The sequence below is a fragment of the Argentina silus genome (assembly GCF_951799395.1).
Source record: "Argentina silus genome assembly, chromosome: 1".
Lineage (NCBI taxonomy): Eukaryota > Metazoa > Chordata > Actinopteri > Argentiniformes > Argentinidae > Argentina > Argentina silus.
In genome coordinates, this window is record NC_139655.1 from 24,679,679 (window position 1) to 24,701,413 (window position 21,735).

The following is a 21,735-nucleotide window of genomic DNA, read 5'->3' on the forward strand; positions in this document are numbered from 1 at the left end:
GTGAGGAATACAAACACACCTGTTGTCTGTCTCATATTATACATCATTTCACTAAATGATCTCATCCTAATTCTACTGTCATAAAGCCTTGATGTTTCTTGAAAATGTGGTACTGTAGGTGATAATAATGCACAACAGCTTTTCTGCAACACATACATTGGTGAGTCATCCGGCTGGGCTATCACAGTATCATTACAAAACGTCATTATACTACGCTGAGGCAAAGTCCTACAGTATTTCATCAAAGCAGAAGACGTCTAGGTAATGTCCTGTTTTGTCAAAATATGTATAAAATGTGTAAAATTTATTAGCAACTAATTTTTACCAACGACTTATGTGGCATTTAGGTAGTATTAGGCATTAACTTTGAGTGGTTAAGATATGGGTTAGGGTTTGGGTCCAGGTTGGGCATTAACTATGAGAGGTTAAGGGCTAGGAATAGTTTCAAAGTGGTTAGGGTAAGTGTAAATTGTCTGGGGAAGGTATTAGAAAACATTAGCAAAAAGAATTAGCAAACTAAACCACTAAAAGCACATTTGACAAAATTGTCCCAAAGCACCTTCAAACCCAAAGTTCGGGTTGCAAGGCTTAGTACACAACGACCACCATCACCACTATCACCACCACCACCACCACCACCACCACCACCACCACCACAGGTTTATGATACATGGCTGACTGCACAGTACATACTTGTGGTGGTAACATGTATATGTGTTATATTGGCTACTTCTAAGAGTGGTAATGGGTCTGTGTCAAAACAATGAACATTCTGCTGAGTTTGACCATTTCTGAGGCTCCTCAACAAACATTGGATTCAAATATTTGGGCCCATTGATTTAATAACTCCCTGTGGACAGTGCAGGTCATGGAACTGCTCCACTACCAACAGTGTTTCTGCTGAGGTGAGAGAAATCTGTGGACAACATAATAACCTGCATTATTGGTGGGGGAGAAGGAAGTTATTGCTATATATAGGCGACGGTGCACAGCTTCATATACACACAAACGTTGTGTACACACAAACGTTGTGTACACACAAACGTCATACACACAAAAATCATGTTGGTTTTATGGTAATTTTCAATAAGATAATGATGTTCTGTTATTCAATGTGTAGTAAAAGAAGTTGTTCTAGGCTTGAATGAGCAGAGCAAGGTGACAAACTCATTATTTTGCCTTTGTGAGTTTGTCATGAAAATGTTTGGGCAACTAAATTATGAATATGTGAACAAATTGTGGCCTAAATTACTCAACCAAGGCAATCAATCAATTCCGCTTCTGTTTCAGGATTCATTATGTCTACATTTCAAGCTGCACTATGTAACTTATGATTTATGAACTGTTTAGGCCTGTTTGTATATAGCGTTCTAATGTTTGACTATGTAAATACCTTGTCCTACATTTCTATGTTTCCTCTACTGCTTCGGGTAGGGGAGTGTGTGCGTGTTTGCATGGTGAGATTATGTGCTAATTCTAATTAGATATGAGCTCCAACCCTAGAGTGACATCCTGAAAGACTCTCTTCTGTAATGAGTCCCTATGGAGAGTCCACATTAGCCAAAAGAGTGGAGGAATAACTATTCAGGGTTGAAAAAGGAGGACAAAGTGGGTAAAAAAAAATACCAATAATGGACATTTACCTCTTTCTGCTAAGAACCTTGGAGTTAGTTGAAGGTTAGAGACGGTTATGGGAATTGTAGTCACTATGGTGTTCTTACTGCATTTCCCAACAATACGTAGATATGAACTTCAGGAACTTCTTTTACCCTAAATTCCCCCCACCCTGAACATCTTCAGTTATCATCACCAATTAATGGAACAGTTAAAATGCAAACCTATTGATTCCCCAGGACAAGGGCTGAGTACCTTGCCTCAGACTACACATTGCCTTGTTTAATCCTGTGGAGGCTATTCCTTGGGTAAGAAGCTGAAAAGGAGAATTGACAGGTGACTCCCACAGAACAGCTCTGGTTCAATGCCTGCAGTGCATCCCCAGAGAGGTGTGTCAAGTTCATGGAGACGACCCTGGATCCCTATGTAATATCTTTGAGGTGTTAATTAAAGGACACAAAGACACCTTAGCCTGTTCAAGGCCCTGCAGGCACAGTTGGCCTGTCACTTTGGCAGGGTGGAGCATAAACGGGAAGAAAATGAGCAAATGTCAAACATTTGTATGACTCTTTAGTCATACTATGAGAGAAGGTGAGAGGTGGGGAAACTGAGAATATGTGCAAATGGTTGAAAGTGTGACTCAGACAGATACAGTATGTTTACTATCAATAGTACAACATGAAACCAGTAGAAAAATACAGTATAAATATTACTTCACTAGTGGAAGATGTGGTTGTTATATGGATGGCCAATATTTCAGTACAGTGAGCTTGAATGCAACAACTAAAGAAAACTCCAGATGCAAACCTCAGTCTGATAATGTGTCTATTTGGCTAACTGAAGCAGGCCCAATGAATACTGACAGTTTAATTTAGTTATGGGCCCTACACTATAAAATGTAGTGAATACTGCACTGATAAATGTTCCCTTGTACTAAAAACAGTCATTTCTGTAGCTTAGGCTATCAAAACGAAACAACAAGCTTTGAAAGTGAGAAGTGTCTTTATTCACTTCTGTTTCATAAAATGTTTTTATTTTTAGCGAGCACAGTTCCCTAAGCAGTAACTTTAAGACCCTAATACACAACAGTTACATTGTACATTCATAGGATTAACTAGGACTACAGTGTATACTCTGATGAAGGCCTTACCCACGGTTACAGTACATTTTCTCTTGGTCACTTGCATGCTTTCTTTGCCTCCTACTTGCCTCCCTTAACTCCTAATACCATTATGGCATCATATAATTCTCACACAATAACAACAACTTATAATTGCTAATATGAAATTCAAAGTATGCTGGTCAGGTCCCAACATCTGGTAATTTTAACAAGACCTCAGGAGAAGACATGGCCGTGGAAAAATCCAACCCCTCATTTGACCTGGGTTAAATATTGATGTCCAACCATAATGGGGGTGAACCACAGATCCTCATGTCACTTCAGGGCCAGGGGGGTCAATCCTTTCTTCACGACTTTGAAGGGAAATGTATTTGTCAAGCTTTTTTCAATTGCAAGGGGCTTTAAACTGCCTCAAGGGAATAAGAAAGCGTTTCATTTGGAAATGCTAAGTTGGCCGTTTACCATATTTTATTCAACCTTTCTCTCCCTCTTTCCATCCTTTTAGTGTCTTTGTGAATACATTTATTATCGGTGTCAGGTAAGGACATGAGAGCACGGCAGCAGACTGTTAAATTTGCAGACGAACAGTGATCAGTTTTAGAAAGGGGAGGTTCAGCTTCACTTCACTTCAATAACTATTATTCTTCTGTTGGCTGTGATGTCTGTGAGGGCTTTGTTCACAGATAGTTATAGTCATATTTTTAGGCTATTAGAAGGTCCTTGATGACTAGACAAGTAGGAGATGTTCATTCACATTTTTGGCCTTATTGCCTCCATGTTTGTTTCATAAATGCCCCATTCGGTAGTAGTATTTTGACCCCCCCACTTAGATGGCATGAACAACTGTGCTTTGCCTTTGTGTAAGTCACATGCTGTGCTCATATAAGCCCTATTTGCCTGCATTCAAAAACCATGTGTCTGCAAACATATTAAAAAGGTACATACTGACACCTGGTGGAAACATAAATCCCAGTAGAGTATGTATAGTGTGATGAGTTGAATCATACCTTGTATAGGGTTATTCTGACATCTATTGGACAGTTTTGTATTATCATTGACAATATCTGGGAGTAGCCCAGACTGTAAAACACAGAGGATTATGAATATTCTATTCTAATCTATTCTATGAGCTCAGCTAGATCCATTCTGCTCCTGACTCTATCCTCAAACCTCTATGTTTTCCCTTCTGTTCTCGAGTGCTTAAAAAAGCCTCTGTCTGGACAAACAAATACCAGTGATGCAATCGAAGAACAATTATGCCTAAATGACAATTATGCTTTAAAAACTTTCACTTATCGAATGCATTTCCTGTACTTCTACAGTAGGAGGGAATATTTATTGATATTTAAAGAATATGAAAAAAAACATAATTTATATACAAGTTTGATGAAAGAAACGTTTAGTGGACAACCACCACCATTCCACGGATCACAAAGGCTACCTTTACAATATACTGTCTCTAATCATAAGGAGGTTATGATTTCCAGGCTATGCTCTTATCGTAGATACTACATGAATGAATAACTTGCTCCACAAACATTTCCATCAAATCCCAAACCTTTGATTAGCCTCTTTTGAGAGTTGTTTAATTGAAACTCATTACCATAGAATTCTATGAGTATTGACCTGAGGTGACAGTCTGGTAATTCATAGCCATTATGTATCAGAGTGATGTAGGATGAAATGGAATGAAAAGATAAAGTACATAATTGTAGGATTTTGCATTGTGACAGCCATCCAAAAATGCTGCTACGACTCAACACAGAACGGAAAACTGAGTTTTTTCTCTTTCTCTCTTTGAAAGAATTAGCGATAGCGATGAAATTGCTGATGAGCAATGATTGACGTCACAAAGATCAGTTGTTATACTTTACCAGTGGACCTATTTGAATAAAGCACAAATACGTTTTTTAAGTGTTTTCAACTTACTGTAGCCTATTCAAATGCTTGGAATTTACAATGACAGCTATGTAATGTAAATTAATACACTTTTGATATCAGCAGAAGTAACCAACACTATGTCGGTGTAGTTTCTATGTGTAAGTGTAGTTTCTATGTGTAAGTGTAGTTTCTATGTGTAAGCCTAACGTGAACCCTAAAACACCACTTCCAGTTCCTCTAGGTGTCCTTTTGTAGTATTTTTTTTATTGAACATGGAAATGGACACATTGGGCCCCACATTTGCTTCCACTAAAGAGCGCTGCGCAACAAGTTTTACTGGCCATGACCTCCAAGTTGGTAATTTCGTTCAGCAAAGTTTCAGTTAGCATAGAGGCGTAGGCCAGGTCTCAAATGAGTGGATGGGCATAATTGAATATGAGATAAAGATATACATTGTCCTCGCCAATCAGGATTTCACTGCAAATGTTTATATTTTTATCAAATAAAATGACCATAGTTACAGTTGTAGGCAACAAATTTAACTTAAATGTCAAGCCTAGAGTTGTACACCAATTCAACCTTGGAGTCTCCAAGCCGTAGAAAGGTTTAATGAACCTGTCACGACTTTTCTCATTCAGTATTGTCATTTGCGTCAGCTATATCCTCCATTATCCCTCCCGGCCCCCAGTCATAACCATTATTAACTGCTACTTTGGTTTAGTCTTACTTCAGTTGTGTTTATGCATTTGATTCCATCTGATTGCCTTTTTGTTTTCTCTCTGTAAATGCTGTCATGACTGTATGGTTATTAGAACTGTAGGCCTACTTATGGTCCCTGGCACTAGTGGACAAAATTTGATGTAAAAAGAAATACGTAGGAGTGCCAGGCGAGGGATCATTGTCGAGTGCATGAACCTGTCGAGACTGCGATGCCCACAGTGCCAATGATCAGTGGGGGTTATCATGCATGGGGGGTAGCCTTACATAGGCCTATTGTATGCTTGTTTATTAATGGCCTAAGTGATGCACAGCACACTTTAGCAGAAGCAAATTGGTGCCCATTGATTAATTTGTTGTGTGTGGCTAGAACTTATCAATGGATTCAACTCCTGCTGGGAAGAAATCCAAGTCACCCACTTAGCTCCGGCCACACTAGTGGTCTGTTAATTACAGATTGAGCCAATGGTTTCTCTATATGAGTCATCTGTTGACAGGCAACAAAGATGATGATGTTCTTTACAGTTGCCGTTTTTTTATGGGCAGAAATGTTCTGAGGAGTTGAACATTTGACAGTCTGTTCATCCGTTTAGCCAATTAGAAATGAGGAAGTGTTGTTAAGTTGCTAGGTTGTTTCAAACGTCACGCCCAAATTATCAAATCAGATAGTGACAGCATATCCCTAACACATTTTTGGCAGTTTTCTGACAGGCTAGTGTGGCTTGGGTCTCACTCATAAATGACCTTGTTCAGCACTTTGTGCCTCAAATGGAGAGACATTGAGATACTATAGCTATCAGGAGTTGCATTCTTCTCCTCCACAGCTACAGTATGGAGGAGCATACCGGTATTTGAGATGGCTATGCTCTAAAAAATTACACATCACCAAAGTCTGAAAATGTTCCCCCCTTGGGAATGTTTTTCAGATGAGATGACAAGGAGTGAAATGACAGTGAGAGAGAGGGCAGTACCTTGCTCAGGGTTACAGAGCTGTCTGATGAGATGGGAGGTTACTCTGATTTTTAATTAGTGTTTGCTTGAGGCAGAGGTTGATTAAAATCGTGATCCCAAAATTCCTACACAGATGTAAATGGATGTACTCAGTGATCGCTAAATATTTAATTACTTGTGCTTCTGTTTCTTTTTGGGGACAAGGTTTTGTGCTAGACTATGTGTGAAATTAATCAGAGTACTGCTTTTGACAGGTTTCTCTCTCTCTCAAGAAAAGTTGAAGGTTTTGCCAGATTACTTGGTAGGAGGTCGAGGCAAGTAAAGGCATCTCTACTGTAGATTACAAGACCACAACAAATAACCACTTTTCAGATTATATTTTGACATGAACAGTGAGAAACAGGTAACACTTAATATTCTCTCTGTGAAGGTGCAACAGTGAAGCTGTATTGCAGACTACATAAATTACATATTTGCAGAAACAGAGTACAGTCCTAGCTCTCACATATACACTGTCACTTTAGAATCAGAATCAGAATAAGAATTATTTTATTTGGCCAAGTATATTTGCACATAAAGAAAATTGACTTGGTGAGTCAGTTTACAATCAGTACCAGCTCTCACATACAGTAAATGTGTTACTTTCACACTCTAACATACAATATCTATCAATATATAGTCCCAGCCTCAAAGAGATCACGGTAGAGTTGCTGTCATGTGACGACTGTGAAGATGGTTCAGAACGACGTCGCTGTTAGAACTATCAGAGGTCACACTGTCCCCAAACACAGAGCCTGTGGTGGTGGAGGGATACACACATACAAACACACACACACACACACACGCACACACACGCACACACGCACACACGCACACACGCACACACGCACACACGCACACACACACACACACACACACACAGACACACAGACACACAGACACACAAAATCAATACACACACAATCAATACACATCAAAGGCATTAGAAAGATTACTTGTTGTTGAATTGTTTTTGTTTTAGTGACTTTAAATTATAGAGTTAGTTATTCAATAGAAGTGTGAAGTCAGAAATTCCATGAAAGGTCATGAACGCACCATTGCCATTGGTTGGCTCACTGATGAGGGAGGAGCTTCGGGAGGTGGGGACTAGAACGGAGCTGGTCGCTGTGTTCACAGACAGCTTGTTAGGGTTCTGTGTAGCCGTGCGACTCCAGTCTGCAGAAAAGGGGAGAGAGGGAGAGAATCGTTGCAATATTAGTGATATGTTTGGGAGCATCTGATTGACCTAAGGTCTGCATTGTGATTAGCTGTTGTATGTGTGAGAGAGGTTGCACCTGAGTTTTCAGCCAATCGCAGGCGTCCGCAGCACAGGTAGGTTCTCCACTGCCGCCAAACACTCTCTTTTATAGCACAGTGGAACACAAAGATAAAGAACCCTATGAGAGAGAGAGAGAGAGAGAGAGAGAGGTGGGAGTTAGGGGTATGTGATGGTAGTGGTGATGATAGCGGTGTGCATGTTTAAGTGGTGTGTGTGTGTGTGTGTGTGTGTGTGTGTGTGTGTGTGTGTGTGTGTGTGTGTGTGTGTGTGTGTGTGTGTATCTATGCATGCATTAAACACATACTCATTCGCATGCATGGACTTATGCATACGAGTGTGTGTTTAAGTGCACATACGTCCGTGTGTCTCACCTTGCAGGGAGTTGAATATAGAGAAGAGGTATATGAAGGGCAGGTAGAGGGGTCCCCAGGCGAACAGAGCGAAGCCCCAGGTAAGTCCAAGGAGGATGATGAGACCAGCAATGCTGCGCAGATCCGTGATGAGACCCCTCTGGGGGGAGAGGTTCTGGGGGTTCTGTCTCTTGATGCGCGCCAACTGGACCAGAACCACGATGAAGACCAGTAGGCTCAAGGCAAAGACCAGGACAAAGTACCCCACAACTGCTATGTAGAATGCTATTTGATTACGCAGCCAGCAGCTACAGGGACACACACGCATCAGGGACAAACACGCATAAACACATGAGTGATAGTTCTACTGACAACAGAGTTTTCACGTCATACACATTACTTTTTAAGACTAATCTAGTGAATACACTGTACCAAATGTCTGCAACATTATTCCTTATTACAACATTTTCCATTTGTTGTTCTACCGAAAGTGAGCTGGGACACAATAAGTGTCACACACAATCAGTGTCTCTCTCACACACACACACACACACACACACACACACACACACACACACACACACGAAAGACTGGGAGCCTAGGTTAGAGTCACAGTAACTTACAAGTCATCTGAGGAGCCGTCAATGTTTTTTCCATATGTGACCAGGCCATAGTTGTCTTTGTCCACTGCTATCACAACAACCACCACTATGAGAGGGGTGCCTACAACAATCACAACAACCACAATCATCACAATCATCACAGTAACAACATGATAACCCCTGGTAGAGGGGCTCTGACAACAAACACAGTTATCACACTAATCACCATTATTAACAATCACAATAATCACAAGAAGACCCATGCAACGTTGAGAAACATGAATACAAAGGGGGAGCAACAGCCCAAAGTTTAAATCTACGTTTTTTCTATTATTTATTTAATCTGATATTTTTACCATATGTCTAATCCCCAGACTTTAGTCCAAATCTGCGGAGCACTAAAGCTGATGATGTCACAGGGTTATGACCACCCCCCTCAATTCCAGGGATTACAGGTAAGGTTAAATGATGCTTTGGCCTTAGCATTTAGGAGGTACTCACCCCATCCCAGCAGTGAGAACTTGAGCATGTATCTACTGAGGTAGGGGGTAAAAACCCGTACGATACTGAGGTACATATGGAGCGCCTCAAGCCCCGCCCAGGTGAATGATGTTAACAGGAAATAGTGCAGGAAGAAGGCGGTGCTGATGCAGAGACTGGGCACGTGGTGGAGGGCCAGCCAGCCGTTCAATAGGAACAACAGATTCAGCATGAGGAGGGACAGACACAGCTGCACCAGGATCTTGGATGGGATGTCCCGACGCAACTTTCTGTGGAGGGAGGGGAACGGTGGTGAAAGAGGAGAGATGAGAGAGACAGAGAGATAATAAGATAAGATACCCCAATATTATTATTCTGTAATTATGCTTCAAGAAGAAGAGAGAGAAAGAGAGAAGGGGGTGTTGACTCACTGACAGGGAGAGAGAGAGAGAGAGAGAGTGTGAAAGTAGCTAGATGGGAGAGGGGTTGTATGGAGTCTTTTAGGCATCAAGTATGGACAGTTTGTACCCTAAGCTTGACTTTGGTAAAACAGTTCTCTGCCGAGAGAGAGAGAGAGAGAGAGAGAGAGAGAGAGAGAGATGGCCTCACTGGAAGGAGAGGTATGTTAGCAAGGTGACTGCGAGGAAGAGGGCAGAGATTCCACAGCCGATGTAGGTGATGAAGGTCAGAATGAGAGCATGTTGTTTGTCCTTCACACCATCTCCAGAGAGGTCCTGTAAAGAGAGACCTGTTAGAGGCCACACAAACACAGAAAACAGAGACGCACACACACATGAACGCACACCCAAACACACACACACACACACACACACACACACACACACACACACACACACTGACCATCAGTATAGCGAAGGAGGTGAGATGGCTGCAGCTGCAGGTTGTCTCTTCCTCTGTGGTGTTCAGAACAAAGCAGCCAACAGAACTCCACCCTCCTGCAGCATCTGACCAGAACATCAACATCACATGACATAACATAACATGACATTCCATGACATTACATAGCATAGCATGACATTACGTAGCATGACATAACACTCACCATTCAGACTGAAGTCCCAGAACACACAGGAGGTCAAGTTTCGCTGAGGTGAAACAAAGAGCCATATATTTGTGTACTGTGTATTCATATCATAATGAAATAAACACCTTACTACATCAAAACAGACTATAACTAAATTCCTCATCCATCACAATCAAGCTCGGGTGTTTGAAGTGATATTGCAGTCCATACTGCCAGGGTCATCAGACATACTCAACCACATTTCACTGATACTTGAGATACTAGTACGTACCTGTACAGAGACATTGTTTCTAAGGGTAAACCGGATGTTCTCTCTTAGGCCATTTATTGACAGGTTGGCCATGCTGGAGCCAAGGACAGGACTGTTGAGCACACGACCACCTAGAGCTCTGTCCTGGAGAGGGAGGTAGGTGGGGGTGGGGGTGGGGGGGGGCAACATTATTGCTACATCAACAGACACAGATAGACGGACGGACGACGATAGACAGGCAGCATGACACCACAGATAGAAGAGTAAAGGATTCAGGGTTGTAGTACCTGGAATAGAGAGCTGGTATTGTAGAAGGAGAACTGGACCCTGCTGGCCTGCTGCTGTTGCTCAGGACTCAGACCCTCAGTCAGGGAGGGGGGCAGAAACACAGAGCCCTGACTAACCCTGGACCTGGACCTGGACCTCCTATGCACATTTACCTGGAGGAGAGGACACACACATACACACACATGCAGGCAGCCATGCACACACACAGGCGCGCGCACACACACACACACACACACACACACACACACACACACACACACACACATTGACATCTCTACGTCAAAAGAAGTCATCACAGAGCACATCGCAAAATGGTGGGAATGGAGTCTAATGTTGGAGTTGTAATGTATTTGTAATGTAAGCTCAGTGTTACGGTAATACAACCTGCAGGTTGGAAGGATCTAGGATGCTAAATGACGCTCCTCTGAAATTGGTCCCGTCCACTCTCCTGACAGCCAGTGATAGCAATTTAGACGACATAATCTCACTATCGCCCTCAATAACCAGCTTCAGGGCCAGCTCATCCACCGCTCTGATCAGCCTATTAGCAGTGGGGACAAGAAATCACATTATGGGCTGTATGTGTGCGTGTGTGTGCGTTTGCGTGTGTGTGTGTGTGTGTGTGTGTGTGTGTGTGTGTGTGTGTGTAAACGTGTGTCATGTCTAAGTGTGTGTGTCTGTCTGTTCATCAGCTCCTTGGTGGAGTCAGGATTTCAGCCAATGAACACACGCCTGAGAATCATGCAACAGTGAGTACTAAACACACACACATACACGCACGTGTTTATGTGCACATCCAGGTGTATGTGTGTACCTGTTTGAGGAATCTGCCAGGGCTTGTGTGTCACCTTCCATAAGGTAACTGATGACTTTGAGTACTTTCTGTCCCACTGACTGGGGGACAGTAGGACCCTGCAGCAGTTCCTCCACCCTCCCGACCACCGCATCCACCTGAAACCAGTTCAAAGAAGTCAGTATACTGTCTCGACTTTACATTCAGAAAGGCATATTGATTAATCCTATTAAGCCAGTAGTTAATATTGTTAACATAAGGCATTTCAAAATGGCTATTCTGTATAAAGTCCAATAGCAATGGGATAGATGTAAGGAGTAACATGATATATGATAGGCTATAGTATGACCTGGGAGGAGTTGAGTTGAGAGGCCTGATTCAGAGTTGAGTTGAGAGTCTGATTCAACAGAAACTCTGCTTCTACCTCCTGGTCCACAGTTGTTGTATTTGTAGGGGCTGGGGGTTGGGAGACACACAGGCTAGTGAGCTTACCCTGCCAAATAGCTATCCATTAGACATATTGTTGATTTTGATAGATACTAACATTATGTAGTTTGGGTAGCTAGTTTCTTCAAGGGACCAGGGAGACTTAGTTTATATGAAGGCTCTATGAGGTTTTATAGTGAACAGATACCAGAGTTATGCTATCACATACAACAGGAGAGTATGCTACCAGGAAGACGAGCATGTATTTACCTGTGCTTGTGGTGGTGGTGATGGTTTGAGCGACAGGGGCAGGGAGTGGGGGGAGTCCAGAGGAGGTTGTGTTTGTTTGGGTTGGTATTGCTGGTGCAGTGGTCATGGAAATGTTAGTGTTGCTGTTTTGGCTGGCCTGGGCTGAAACTAGACTGGGAACGGTCTGGACTGAATTTGTGTTTGTTGAAGTGGTTGTAGTCATGTTCGGGTTAATGTAAGGGTTGAGGCTGGCAGTTGTGGTCACTGTGGTCGAGTCGAGGTTGAGGCTGGTCTCTGCGGTCTTATTGGGTTTAAGGATAGTGTTGAGGCTGGCAGTTGTGGTCACTGTGGTTGCATTGGGGTTGAGACTGGTCTCTGTGGTCATGTTGTGGTAAATTATAGGGTTGGGACTGGCAGTTGTGATCTCTGTGGTTGCATTGGAGTTGAGGCTGGTGTCTGTGGTCATGTTGGGATTAATTATAGGTTTGAGGCTGGCAGCTGTGGTTGTATTGGGGTTGAGGCTGGTCTCTGTGGTCGAGTTGAGGCTAGAGTTAGGTGTGTTATAGGACGTAGTGGTGCGGCTACTGCGGTCAGTTTTGTTACCAGGAGCAGTAGTCGTGTAAAGTGTGTTGAAGAGAGTGTTATCAGGTAAAGTTGTTAGGTTGTGTTGTGTTGTATTATCATGGACAGTTGTTGTGTTGTATAGAGTTGTGTTTTTGTATGCAGTTGTGTTATAAAGTGTGTTATCAGCGACAGTTGTCAAGTTGTAAAATGTTGTGTTATTGGGGAATGTTGTTGTGTTGTATATTGCTGTTGTATATTGTTGTTGTAGTGTTGTATTATCAGGGTATGATGTTGTGTTGTTTAGTGTTATGCTATCAGTTACAGATGTTGTGTTGTGCAATGTTGCATTCTGCTGTGTTGTGTGTACAGGGAAGGCTGTTGTGCTTAGCTGTGTTGTGTTTAGGATTGCCACTGTTGTAATAAGTTGTGTAGAATTCATTTCTATTCGTGTTCTATTCCCCAGTGTTGGTGTCATAGTATTAACTTGTGTTATACTGAGCGTGATATCTGTTGTGTTGAGTTTTGCTGTCATTATTTGTGTTGTGTCTATTGTTATATTTAGCGGTATTGCAGTTGTGCGAAGTTGTGTTGTGATATTGTGTGATGTTGTGTTTTGTATCAGAGGTCCAACAACAGATTTTGTTGAATTTTGCTGGTTAACAGTTGAACTGTGTGTAACAGCTGCTCTACTGGGTAGAGTTGTGTTTTGAGTGTATAATGTGTTGTTGAATTTGGTGTTGTTGTATTGAGTTGTGTTTGGTGGTTTACTTGTATTCATTTGTGTTTCTGTGAGCAGTGGAACAGTTGTTGTGTTAGACTGTTGCGAATTCGGTGCAGTTGTGTTGAGTTGTGTGTTTGTGGTTTGTACAGTGGCTGGAGTGCCCTCCTGTGTCGTGAGTCCAAACGTTGTTGTGTTGAGTTGTGCAACTATTTGCTGTGGAAGAGTTATGTTATCTTGAGTTGGTGTGGGTAATTGTGTTGAGTATGGTTGACTTGTTGTTGGTACATGTGTTGAGTTTGGTTGACTTGTTGGGTATACATGTGTTGTGCTATGTACACTAGCAGTTGTATTCAAATGGATAGTAAATCGTTTGCCAGTAGTTGTGTCAATAGCGGTGATGTGTGTTGAATTTTGTTGTTGTTTCGATGGTTGTTGTGTTGTTGTATGTTGTGTTGTTGTTGGTTGTTGTATAGTGTTAGCTTTTGTGTTAGATTGTTGTGAGTTTGTTGGAGGTACAGTTGCGTTGAGTGTTATATTTTGTACAGTGGCTGGAGTGCCCTCCTGTGTCGTGAGTCCAACCTTTGTTGTGTTGAGTTGTGCAACTATTTCCTGAGGAAGAGTTTTGTTATCTTGAGTTGGTGTGGGTAATTGTGTTGAGTTTGGTGGATTTGTTGGGTATGAATGTGTTGTGCTCTGTAAACTAGCAGTTGTATTGAATTGGACAGTAAATAGTTTTCCAGTAGCTGTGTCAGTAGAGGTGGTGTGCGTCTGTGTTGTGTTGAATTGTATTGCCCCAAACGTGATGTGCGTTGAGTTCTGTTGCGTTGTCAATGGTTGTTGTGTTGTGGTATGTTGTGTTATCGATGGTTGTTTTGTTGTGGTATGTTGTGTTGACGATGGTTGTGTTGTGGTATGTTTTGTTGTTGTTGGCTGTTGTGTAGTGTTAGCTGTTGTGGTGGATTGTTGTGAGTTTGTTGGAGGTACAGTTGTGGTGAGTTGTGTGTTTGTGTTTTGTACAGTGGCTGGAGTATCCTCCTGTGTCGTGAGTCCAACTGTTGTGTTGAGTTGTGATACTATTTCCTGAGAAAGAGTTGTGTTATGTTGAATTGGTGTGGATAAATGTGTTGTATTGACCTGGGTTGCTGGCAATAATTGGTTTGAGTTTGCTTGACTTGTTAGTACATGTGTTGAGTTTAGTTGACTTGTTGTTGGTACATGTGTTGAGTTTGGTTGACTTGTTGGGTATACATGTGTTGTGCTATGTACACTAGCAGTTGTATTCAAATGGACAGTAAATCGTTTGCCAGTAGTTGTGTCAGTAGCGGTGATGTGTGTTGAATTTTGTTGTTGTTTCGATGGTTGTTGTGTTGTGATATGTGGTGTTGTCCATGGTTGTTGTGTTGACAATGGTTGTTGTGTTGTTGTATGTTGTGTTGTTGTTGGTTGTTGTATAGTGTTAGCTGTTGTGTTAGATTGTTGTGAGTTTGTTGGAGGTACAGTTGCGTTGAGTGTTATATTTTGTACAGTGGCTGGAGTGCCCTCCTGTGTCGTGAGTCCAACCGTTGTTGTGTTGAGTTGTGCAACTATTTCCTGAGGAAGAGTTTTGTTATCTTGAGTTGGTGTGGGTAATTGTGTTGAGTTTGGTGGATTTGTTGGGTATGAATGTGTTGTGCTCTGTAAACTAGCAGTTGTATTGAATTGGACAGTAAATAGTTTTCCAGTAGCTGTGTCAGTAGAGGTGGTGTGCATCTGTGTTGTGTTGAATTGTATTGCCCCAAACGTGATGTGCGTTGAGTTCTGTTGCGTTGTCAATGGTTGTTGTGTTGTGGTATGTTGTGTTATCGATGGTTGTTTTGTTGTGGTATGTTGTGTTGACGATGGTTGTGTTGTGGTATGTTTTGTTGTTGTTGGCTGTTGTGCAGTGTTAGCTGTTGTGGTGGATTGTTGTGAGTTTGTTGGAGGTACAGTTGTGGTGAGTTGTGTGTTTGTGTTTTGTACAGTGGCTGGAGTATCCTCCTGTGTCGTGAGTCCAACCGTTGTTGTGTTGAGTTGTGATACTATTTCCTGAGAAAGAGTTGTGTTATGTTGAATTGGTGTGGATAAATGTGTTGTATTGGCCTGGGTTGTTGGCAATAATTGGTTTGAGTTTGCTTGACTTGTTGGTACATGTGTTGAGTTTGGTTGACTTGTTGGGTATACATGTGTTGTGCTATGTACACTAGCAGTTGTATTCAAATGGACAGTAAATCGTTTGCCAGTAGTTGTGTCAGTAGTGGTGATGTGTGTTGAATTTTGTTGTTGTTTCGATGGTTGTTGTGTTGTGATATGTGGTGTTGTCCATGGTTGTTGTGTTGACAATGGTTGTTGTGTTGTTGTATGTTGTGTTGTTGTTGGTTGTTGTATAGTGTTAGCTGTTGTGTTAGATTGTTGTGAGTTTGTTGGAGGTACCGTTGCGTTGAGTGTTATATTTTGTACAATGGCTGGAGTGCCCTCCTGTGTCGTGAGTCCAACCTTTGTTGTGTTGAGTTGTGCAACTATTTCCTGAGGAAGAGTTTTGTTATCTTGAGTTGGTGTGGGTAATTGTGTTGAGTTTGGTGGATTTGTTGGGTATGAATGTGTTGTGCTCTGTAAACTAGCAGTTGTATTGAATTGGACAGTAAATAGTTTTCCAGTAGCTGTGTCAGTAGAGGTGGTGTGCATCTGTGTTGTGTTGAATTGTATTGCCCCAAACGTGATGTGCGTTGAGTTCTGTTGCGTTGTCAATGGTTGTTGTGTTGTGGTATGTTGTGTTATCGATGGTTGTTTTGTTGTGGTACGTTGTGTTGACGATGGTTGTGTTGTGGTATGTTTTGTTGTTGTTGGCTGTTGTGTAGTGTTAGCTGTTGTGGTGGATTGTTGTGAGTTTGTTGGAGGTACAGTTGTGGTGAGTTGTGTGTTTGTGTTTTGTACAGTGGCTGGAGTATCCTCCTGTGTCGTGAGTCCAACTGTTGTGTTGAGTTGTGATACTATTTCCTGAGAAAGAGTTGTGTTATGTTGAATTGGTGTGGATAAATGTGTTGTATTGACCTGGGTTGTTGGCAATAATTGGTTTGAGTTTGCTTGACTTGTTAGTACATGTGTTGAGTTTAGTTGACTTGTTGTTGGTACATGTGTTGAGTTTGGTTGACTTGTTGGGTATACATGTGTTGTGCTATGTACACTAGCAGTTGTATTCAAATGGACAGTAAATCGTTTGCCAGTAGTTGTGTCAGTAGCGGTGATGTGTGTTGAATTTTGTTGTTGTTTCGATGGTTGTTGTGTTGTGATATGTTGTGTTGTCCATGGTTGTTGTGTTGACAATGGTTGTTGTGTTGTTGTATGTTGTGTTGTTGTTGGTTGTTGTATAGTGTTAGCTTTTGTGTTAGATTGTTGTGAGTTTGTTGGAGGTACAGTTGCGTTGAGTGTTATATTTTGTACTGTGGCTGGAGTGCCCTCCTGTGTCGTGAGTCCAACCGTTGTTGTGTTGAGTTGTGCAACTATTTCCTGAGGAAGAGTTTTGTTATCTTGAGTTGGTGTGGGTAATTGTGTTGAGTTTGGTTGACTTGTTGGGTATACATGTGTTGTGCTCTGTGAACTAGCATTTGTATTCAATTGGACAGTAACTAGTTTGCCAGTAGTTGTGTCAATAGAGGTGGTTTGTGTTGTGCTGAGTTGTATTGCCGATTGGTGTTGTCTTGTGATATGTTGTGTTTTTGACGGTTGTTGTTTTGTGTTACGTTGTGTTGATGATGGTTGTTGTGTTTTTGATGGTTGTTGTGCCGTGTTACGTTGTGTTGTTGATGGTGGTTGTGTTGTGTTACGTTGTGTTGCCGATGGTTGTTGTGTTGTTTTACGTTGTGTTGGCGATGGTTGTATAGTGTTGGCTGTTGACAGGGGTATGTCCTCAGGGGTGGGAGATATGCTGCTATTGACAACGTTCTGATTGGGTAGTGCTGACATAGGATTTGTACTGGGATTGAAGGGAACTGGATAAGGGGGAGGGGCCAAACAACTGTTATTCAAAAGCACAGCAAGCGTCTTTCCATCCTTACTGCAGAAAACAGACACACAACAACACAATCACAAACAACAAAACAACTAAATCCTACCTACTCACACACAATATCACATATATCCTTTCTATAGCTAACAGATACAATCTCCATCCAAACAAAACCGGATGACTCAGGAAGGAGGTGTGTGAAGAAGGTGTGTATTTGTGAGTTGTACTAACCAGCTGAAGAGGGGGTGGTGTGTGTTACAGATCTGAGATGAGTCTAGTTTACTGGATACCCAGGTTAGGTTAGAGTCTAGTAGAGCAGCAGCAGAAACACTGGGTGGACCACATAATGCTGGGGACAGAGAGCACACATCAAATACACTGTAGTACTACAATACACTCACACACACACACACGCACACACGCACACACGCGCACATACATAAACACATGAAAACACACACACACACAAACACACACACACACACACACACACACACACACACACACACACACACACACACACACTGACCCATGCGTGTGAGCAGTCCTTCGGAGATGATGCCACTGCTGTTGTGGATGAGGGAATGTAGAACCTCACTGAGGGAACACACATCCACAGGCTTAGCCATCTGCAGTATGACCATACAACTGTACAATCTGGGAGAGAGAGAGAGAGAGAGAGAGAGAGAGAGGGAGAAGGAGAGGGGGAGGTGAATGTTGTGGATGGTGAAGATTGTACAGTGACATTACCTTCCTAAGAATATTGCCCTTGCCCAACCAATGCCATGGTGAGTGTGTTAGTACGCTGGCTTCTAGGATATTATGTAGTGTCTTAATATGTGGACCTGTTACAACCTTGGACCTGTTACACATACACATACACAAACATACACACACACACACACACACACACGCACACGCACACGCACACGCGCACACGCACACGCACACGCACACGCACACGCACACGCACACACCCTGACCTACCTTATTTCTGTTCCATGACACTCCAAGTGAGCTTCCTGCAGACACAACAGTAAAGCCTTATTGATTGTCAACCACTGAGTTTAAACTAATTGGTTCTGGTTACTTAGGTCTACAGTATATTTTTGAAAGAGAGAAAGCTACTGATTAATCAGTCAAAACTGTTTAAAAAATTGTTTAGATTGGGCTGGAGGTTTAAGAAAGCTTTTTTAGGGGGGGGGGGGGGGGGGGATTTCCCCTTTGCCTGCACAGCAAGTTTACATGTTATTTTCATTGATTCAAATACATTTCTTGTAGAAAAATGTATTTAATTCAGAAAATGAAGACATTCCTGGCATACAGTATAAATAGCCATGAGCCTATCTAATACCTGATAGTGTTCTGTAACCATGGAGGGCGGGGTTTCACTGAGGTTGGATATCTGGAAGATGAGAGAGATGTCAGCAACCTAATATACCAAACATTACAGTAACACACACAGACTGTACAGTATACACAATCTAACACACACACACACACACACACACACACACACACACACACACACACACACACACACACACACACACACACGCACGCACACACACCATGTGTTGGATCTGTGTGACAGTGATGTTTGGACTGGTGATGTTGATACGGAGGGCATACAGCACACCTGGAGAGAGATGGGGGGGGGGGGGGTTAAATTCATAAGATGTATATTTCATGACAGTAATCATATCTGGCACATAATACCAATGCTACACTAAGTAGTCAGCAACACACGTACATGCATACTGAATACTGCAATACACCCAAGGACTGGACAGGTTCTTACTTGTATTGCTACAGGAAGCGGAACAGTCACAGTAGAGTTGCTTCTCCCCTGAAACACAGATAAGCACACACATTCCCACCATATACAAACACAAACAGACAGTATTGAATAATATCTGTCTGGAATAAGTGTTGAGGAAGGTGTATTGTATGTGTGTGTGCATGCGTGCGTGCGTGCGTGCATGCGTTGTGTGTGTGTGTGTGTTTCTATGTGTGTGTGTCTGGAATGTATCTGTTGGGAATGAGTGTTGAGGAAGCTGTATTGTGTGTGTGTGTGTGTGTGTGTGTGTGTGTGTGTGTGTGTGTGTGTGTATGCGCGTGTGTTCAATACTCACTGTCGCATGATTCTCCCTCAGGTGTGAATGTGTCCATTGGCTGAAATCCTGACTTCAACAGGGAGCTGATGAACAGACAGACACACACACACTTAGACATGACACACATTCACACACACACGCAACGCCCGCGCACACACACACACACACACACACACACACACACACACACACACACACACACAGGTCTTACCATGTGAGGTTGGTGTATGTTTCTGACAGACAGAGATTCTCAAGTGAGTAGGGACACCTCACAAATTCTTCACCAGGGGGCACCACATCCTTACAGAGGCCTCTGCCTGAAGTACATAATGATACAGTAAAAATGATGACACTGCTATATCAGCAATAGTGATAGAAATGTTGTGTGTGTGTGTGTGTGTGTGTACGTGCATGTGAGTGTGTTTGTGTGTGTGTGCGTGTGCGTTTGTGTGTGCGTGTTACTCACCAACTCTCTCCACCTCCCCTAGGAGGCGAGCCTGAATATCAGGTCCGTCCCTCTGCAGTGCAGACCAGAGGCTGCAGACTGACGCTGGGTGACTAAGTTGCAGCAGCACACTGCAGTTAGTGCTCCTATACACACACACACACACACACACACACACACACACACACACACTGCAGTTAAAAATCAGATGTGATACCGCATTGTGCTAGACACACACACACACACACACACACACACTATACAGTGCCCTCCATAAGTAATGGGACAGTGAAGCATTTCTTCTTCTTTTGGCTCTGTAATCCCATAATTTGGATTTTAAATCAAATAATTACTATCAGGTTGAAGTATAGATTGTCAGTTTTTATTTAAGGGTATTTTTGTTTATGTTGGTTTCACCGTTGAGAAATTACACTTTGTATTTTAGGGCACCAAAAATAATGGGATAGATTTATATAATGTCCAAAATAAGCACAATGTTTAGTATTTGGTCGACAATCCATTGCATACAATAACTGTCTGAAATCTGCGACCCATTGGCCCCACCAGGTGGGTATCTTCTCTGGTGATGCTCTGCCAGTTGTTGCTTGTGTTTTTGCATGAAATCTTACCACCAGGAAATTAAATGCATGTTCAATTGGATTTATATCTGAAGATTGACTTGGCCAGTCAATAACTTGTTTTGGCCCTGAAAAACAGTTGCTATGGCAGTATGTTCTGGGTCATTGTCTTACTGTATGATGAAGCGCCATTCAATGAATTTGGATGCATTTGCTTGTACTCAAGCAGACAAGATGTTTCTGTACACTTCAGAATATATTCTGCAGCTGCTGTCAGCAGTACCATCATCAATTAAGACAAGTTAGCCAGTTCTAATGGCAGCTGTACATGCCCAAACCATAACACCCCCTCCACCATGTTTAATTGCTGAGCTCACCTTTTTTTCTTATTAATGATGTTCCAAACTGTTGATTTTGGCTAAAACTAAGGTTTTGACTCTGTTTCAGATTTCTTTCAGCCTAATAATGGTTTCCTTGACTTTCTTTGACACCTCTATTACCACCTTTGGTCCTCATGTTGACAGACACCAATAGCAGACTCCAAAGGCAAACACAAAGCCTCGAATCAATGCTAGACATTGACAGCTCTTTTATGCCTGCACAAATTATGTGACAGAACACATCTGATTAACCAGAAACACCTGTCAAGCCAATTGTCCCATTACTTTTGGTGCCCTGAATTAGCATTAGGATTATGTACAAAAGTGTTGTCATTTCTAAATGGAAACCAATATGTACATGAATACCATCAAATAAAAGCTGATCATTTCTACTTTAACCTCATAGTAACTGTTTGATTTCAAATCCAAACCTTTGGAGTATAGAGCCAATATAAGAAAACAATTTTCACTGTCCCAATACTTACACTGAGGGCACTGTATATAACCTATAACTGTGGATATTTTTGAAAATCATTACACACACACACACACACACACACACACACACACACACACACACACACACACAGTGAGAAAGAGAGAGAGACACTCACGTTATGTCTTTCTTTTCATCACAGGTCACCTCTACCCCCTGGAGGAGATAAGAGATACAGTCAATTTCCTAATCCCCTATTTCTTAATCCCACAGTCCCAAAGTATGCTTTATTCTAGGTCTGTACTAATTCCAATTTGATAACTTCTAACATACCTACAGTACAGTGTAGTACATTTTGACAAATACATCTTATTTCAAAAGAGAGTTGA

At 42.1% G+C, this 21,735-nt stretch overlaps 2 protein-coding genes across 2 annotated transcripts; both read right to left on the reverse strand.

Annotated features, from left to right (window-relative positions):
* Positions 1-6,668: 6,668 nt before the first annotated feature.
* On the reverse strand, positions 6,669-10,977 carry LOC310814415 (adhesion G-protein coupled receptor G2-like). Its single transcript, XM_083683823.1, has 11 exons — positions 10,616-10,977; positions 10,350-10,472; positions 10,097-10,139; positions 9,895-9,998; positions 9,643-9,767; positions 9,055-9,323; positions 8,575-8,674; positions 7,973-8,259; positions 7,618-7,719; positions 7,379-7,498; positions 6,669-7,077 (listed from the first exon to the last, which is right to left on the reverse strand). Exons 1-11 carry the CDS (start codon positions 10,919-10,921, stop codon positions 6,980-6,982), a joined length of 1,677 nt encoding a protein of 558 aa, XP_083539949.1. The 5' UTR covers positions 10,922-10,977; the 3' UTR covers positions 6,669-6,979.
* LOC310814409 (uncharacterized protein) lies at positions 10,977-16,924 on the reverse strand. The gene is made up of 4 exons (XM_083683811.1): positions 12,106-16,924; positions 11,759-11,865; positions 11,431-11,567; positions 10,977-11,157 (listed from the first exon to the last, which is right to left on the reverse strand). The coding sequence occupies exons 1-4, from the start codon at positions 16,067-16,069 to the stop codon at positions 10,986-10,988; spliced, it is 4,380 nt and encodes a 1,459-aa protein (XP_083539937.1). The 5' UTR covers positions 16,070-16,924; the 3' UTR covers positions 10,977-10,985.
* Positions 16,925-21,735: the final 4,811 nt, after the last annotated feature.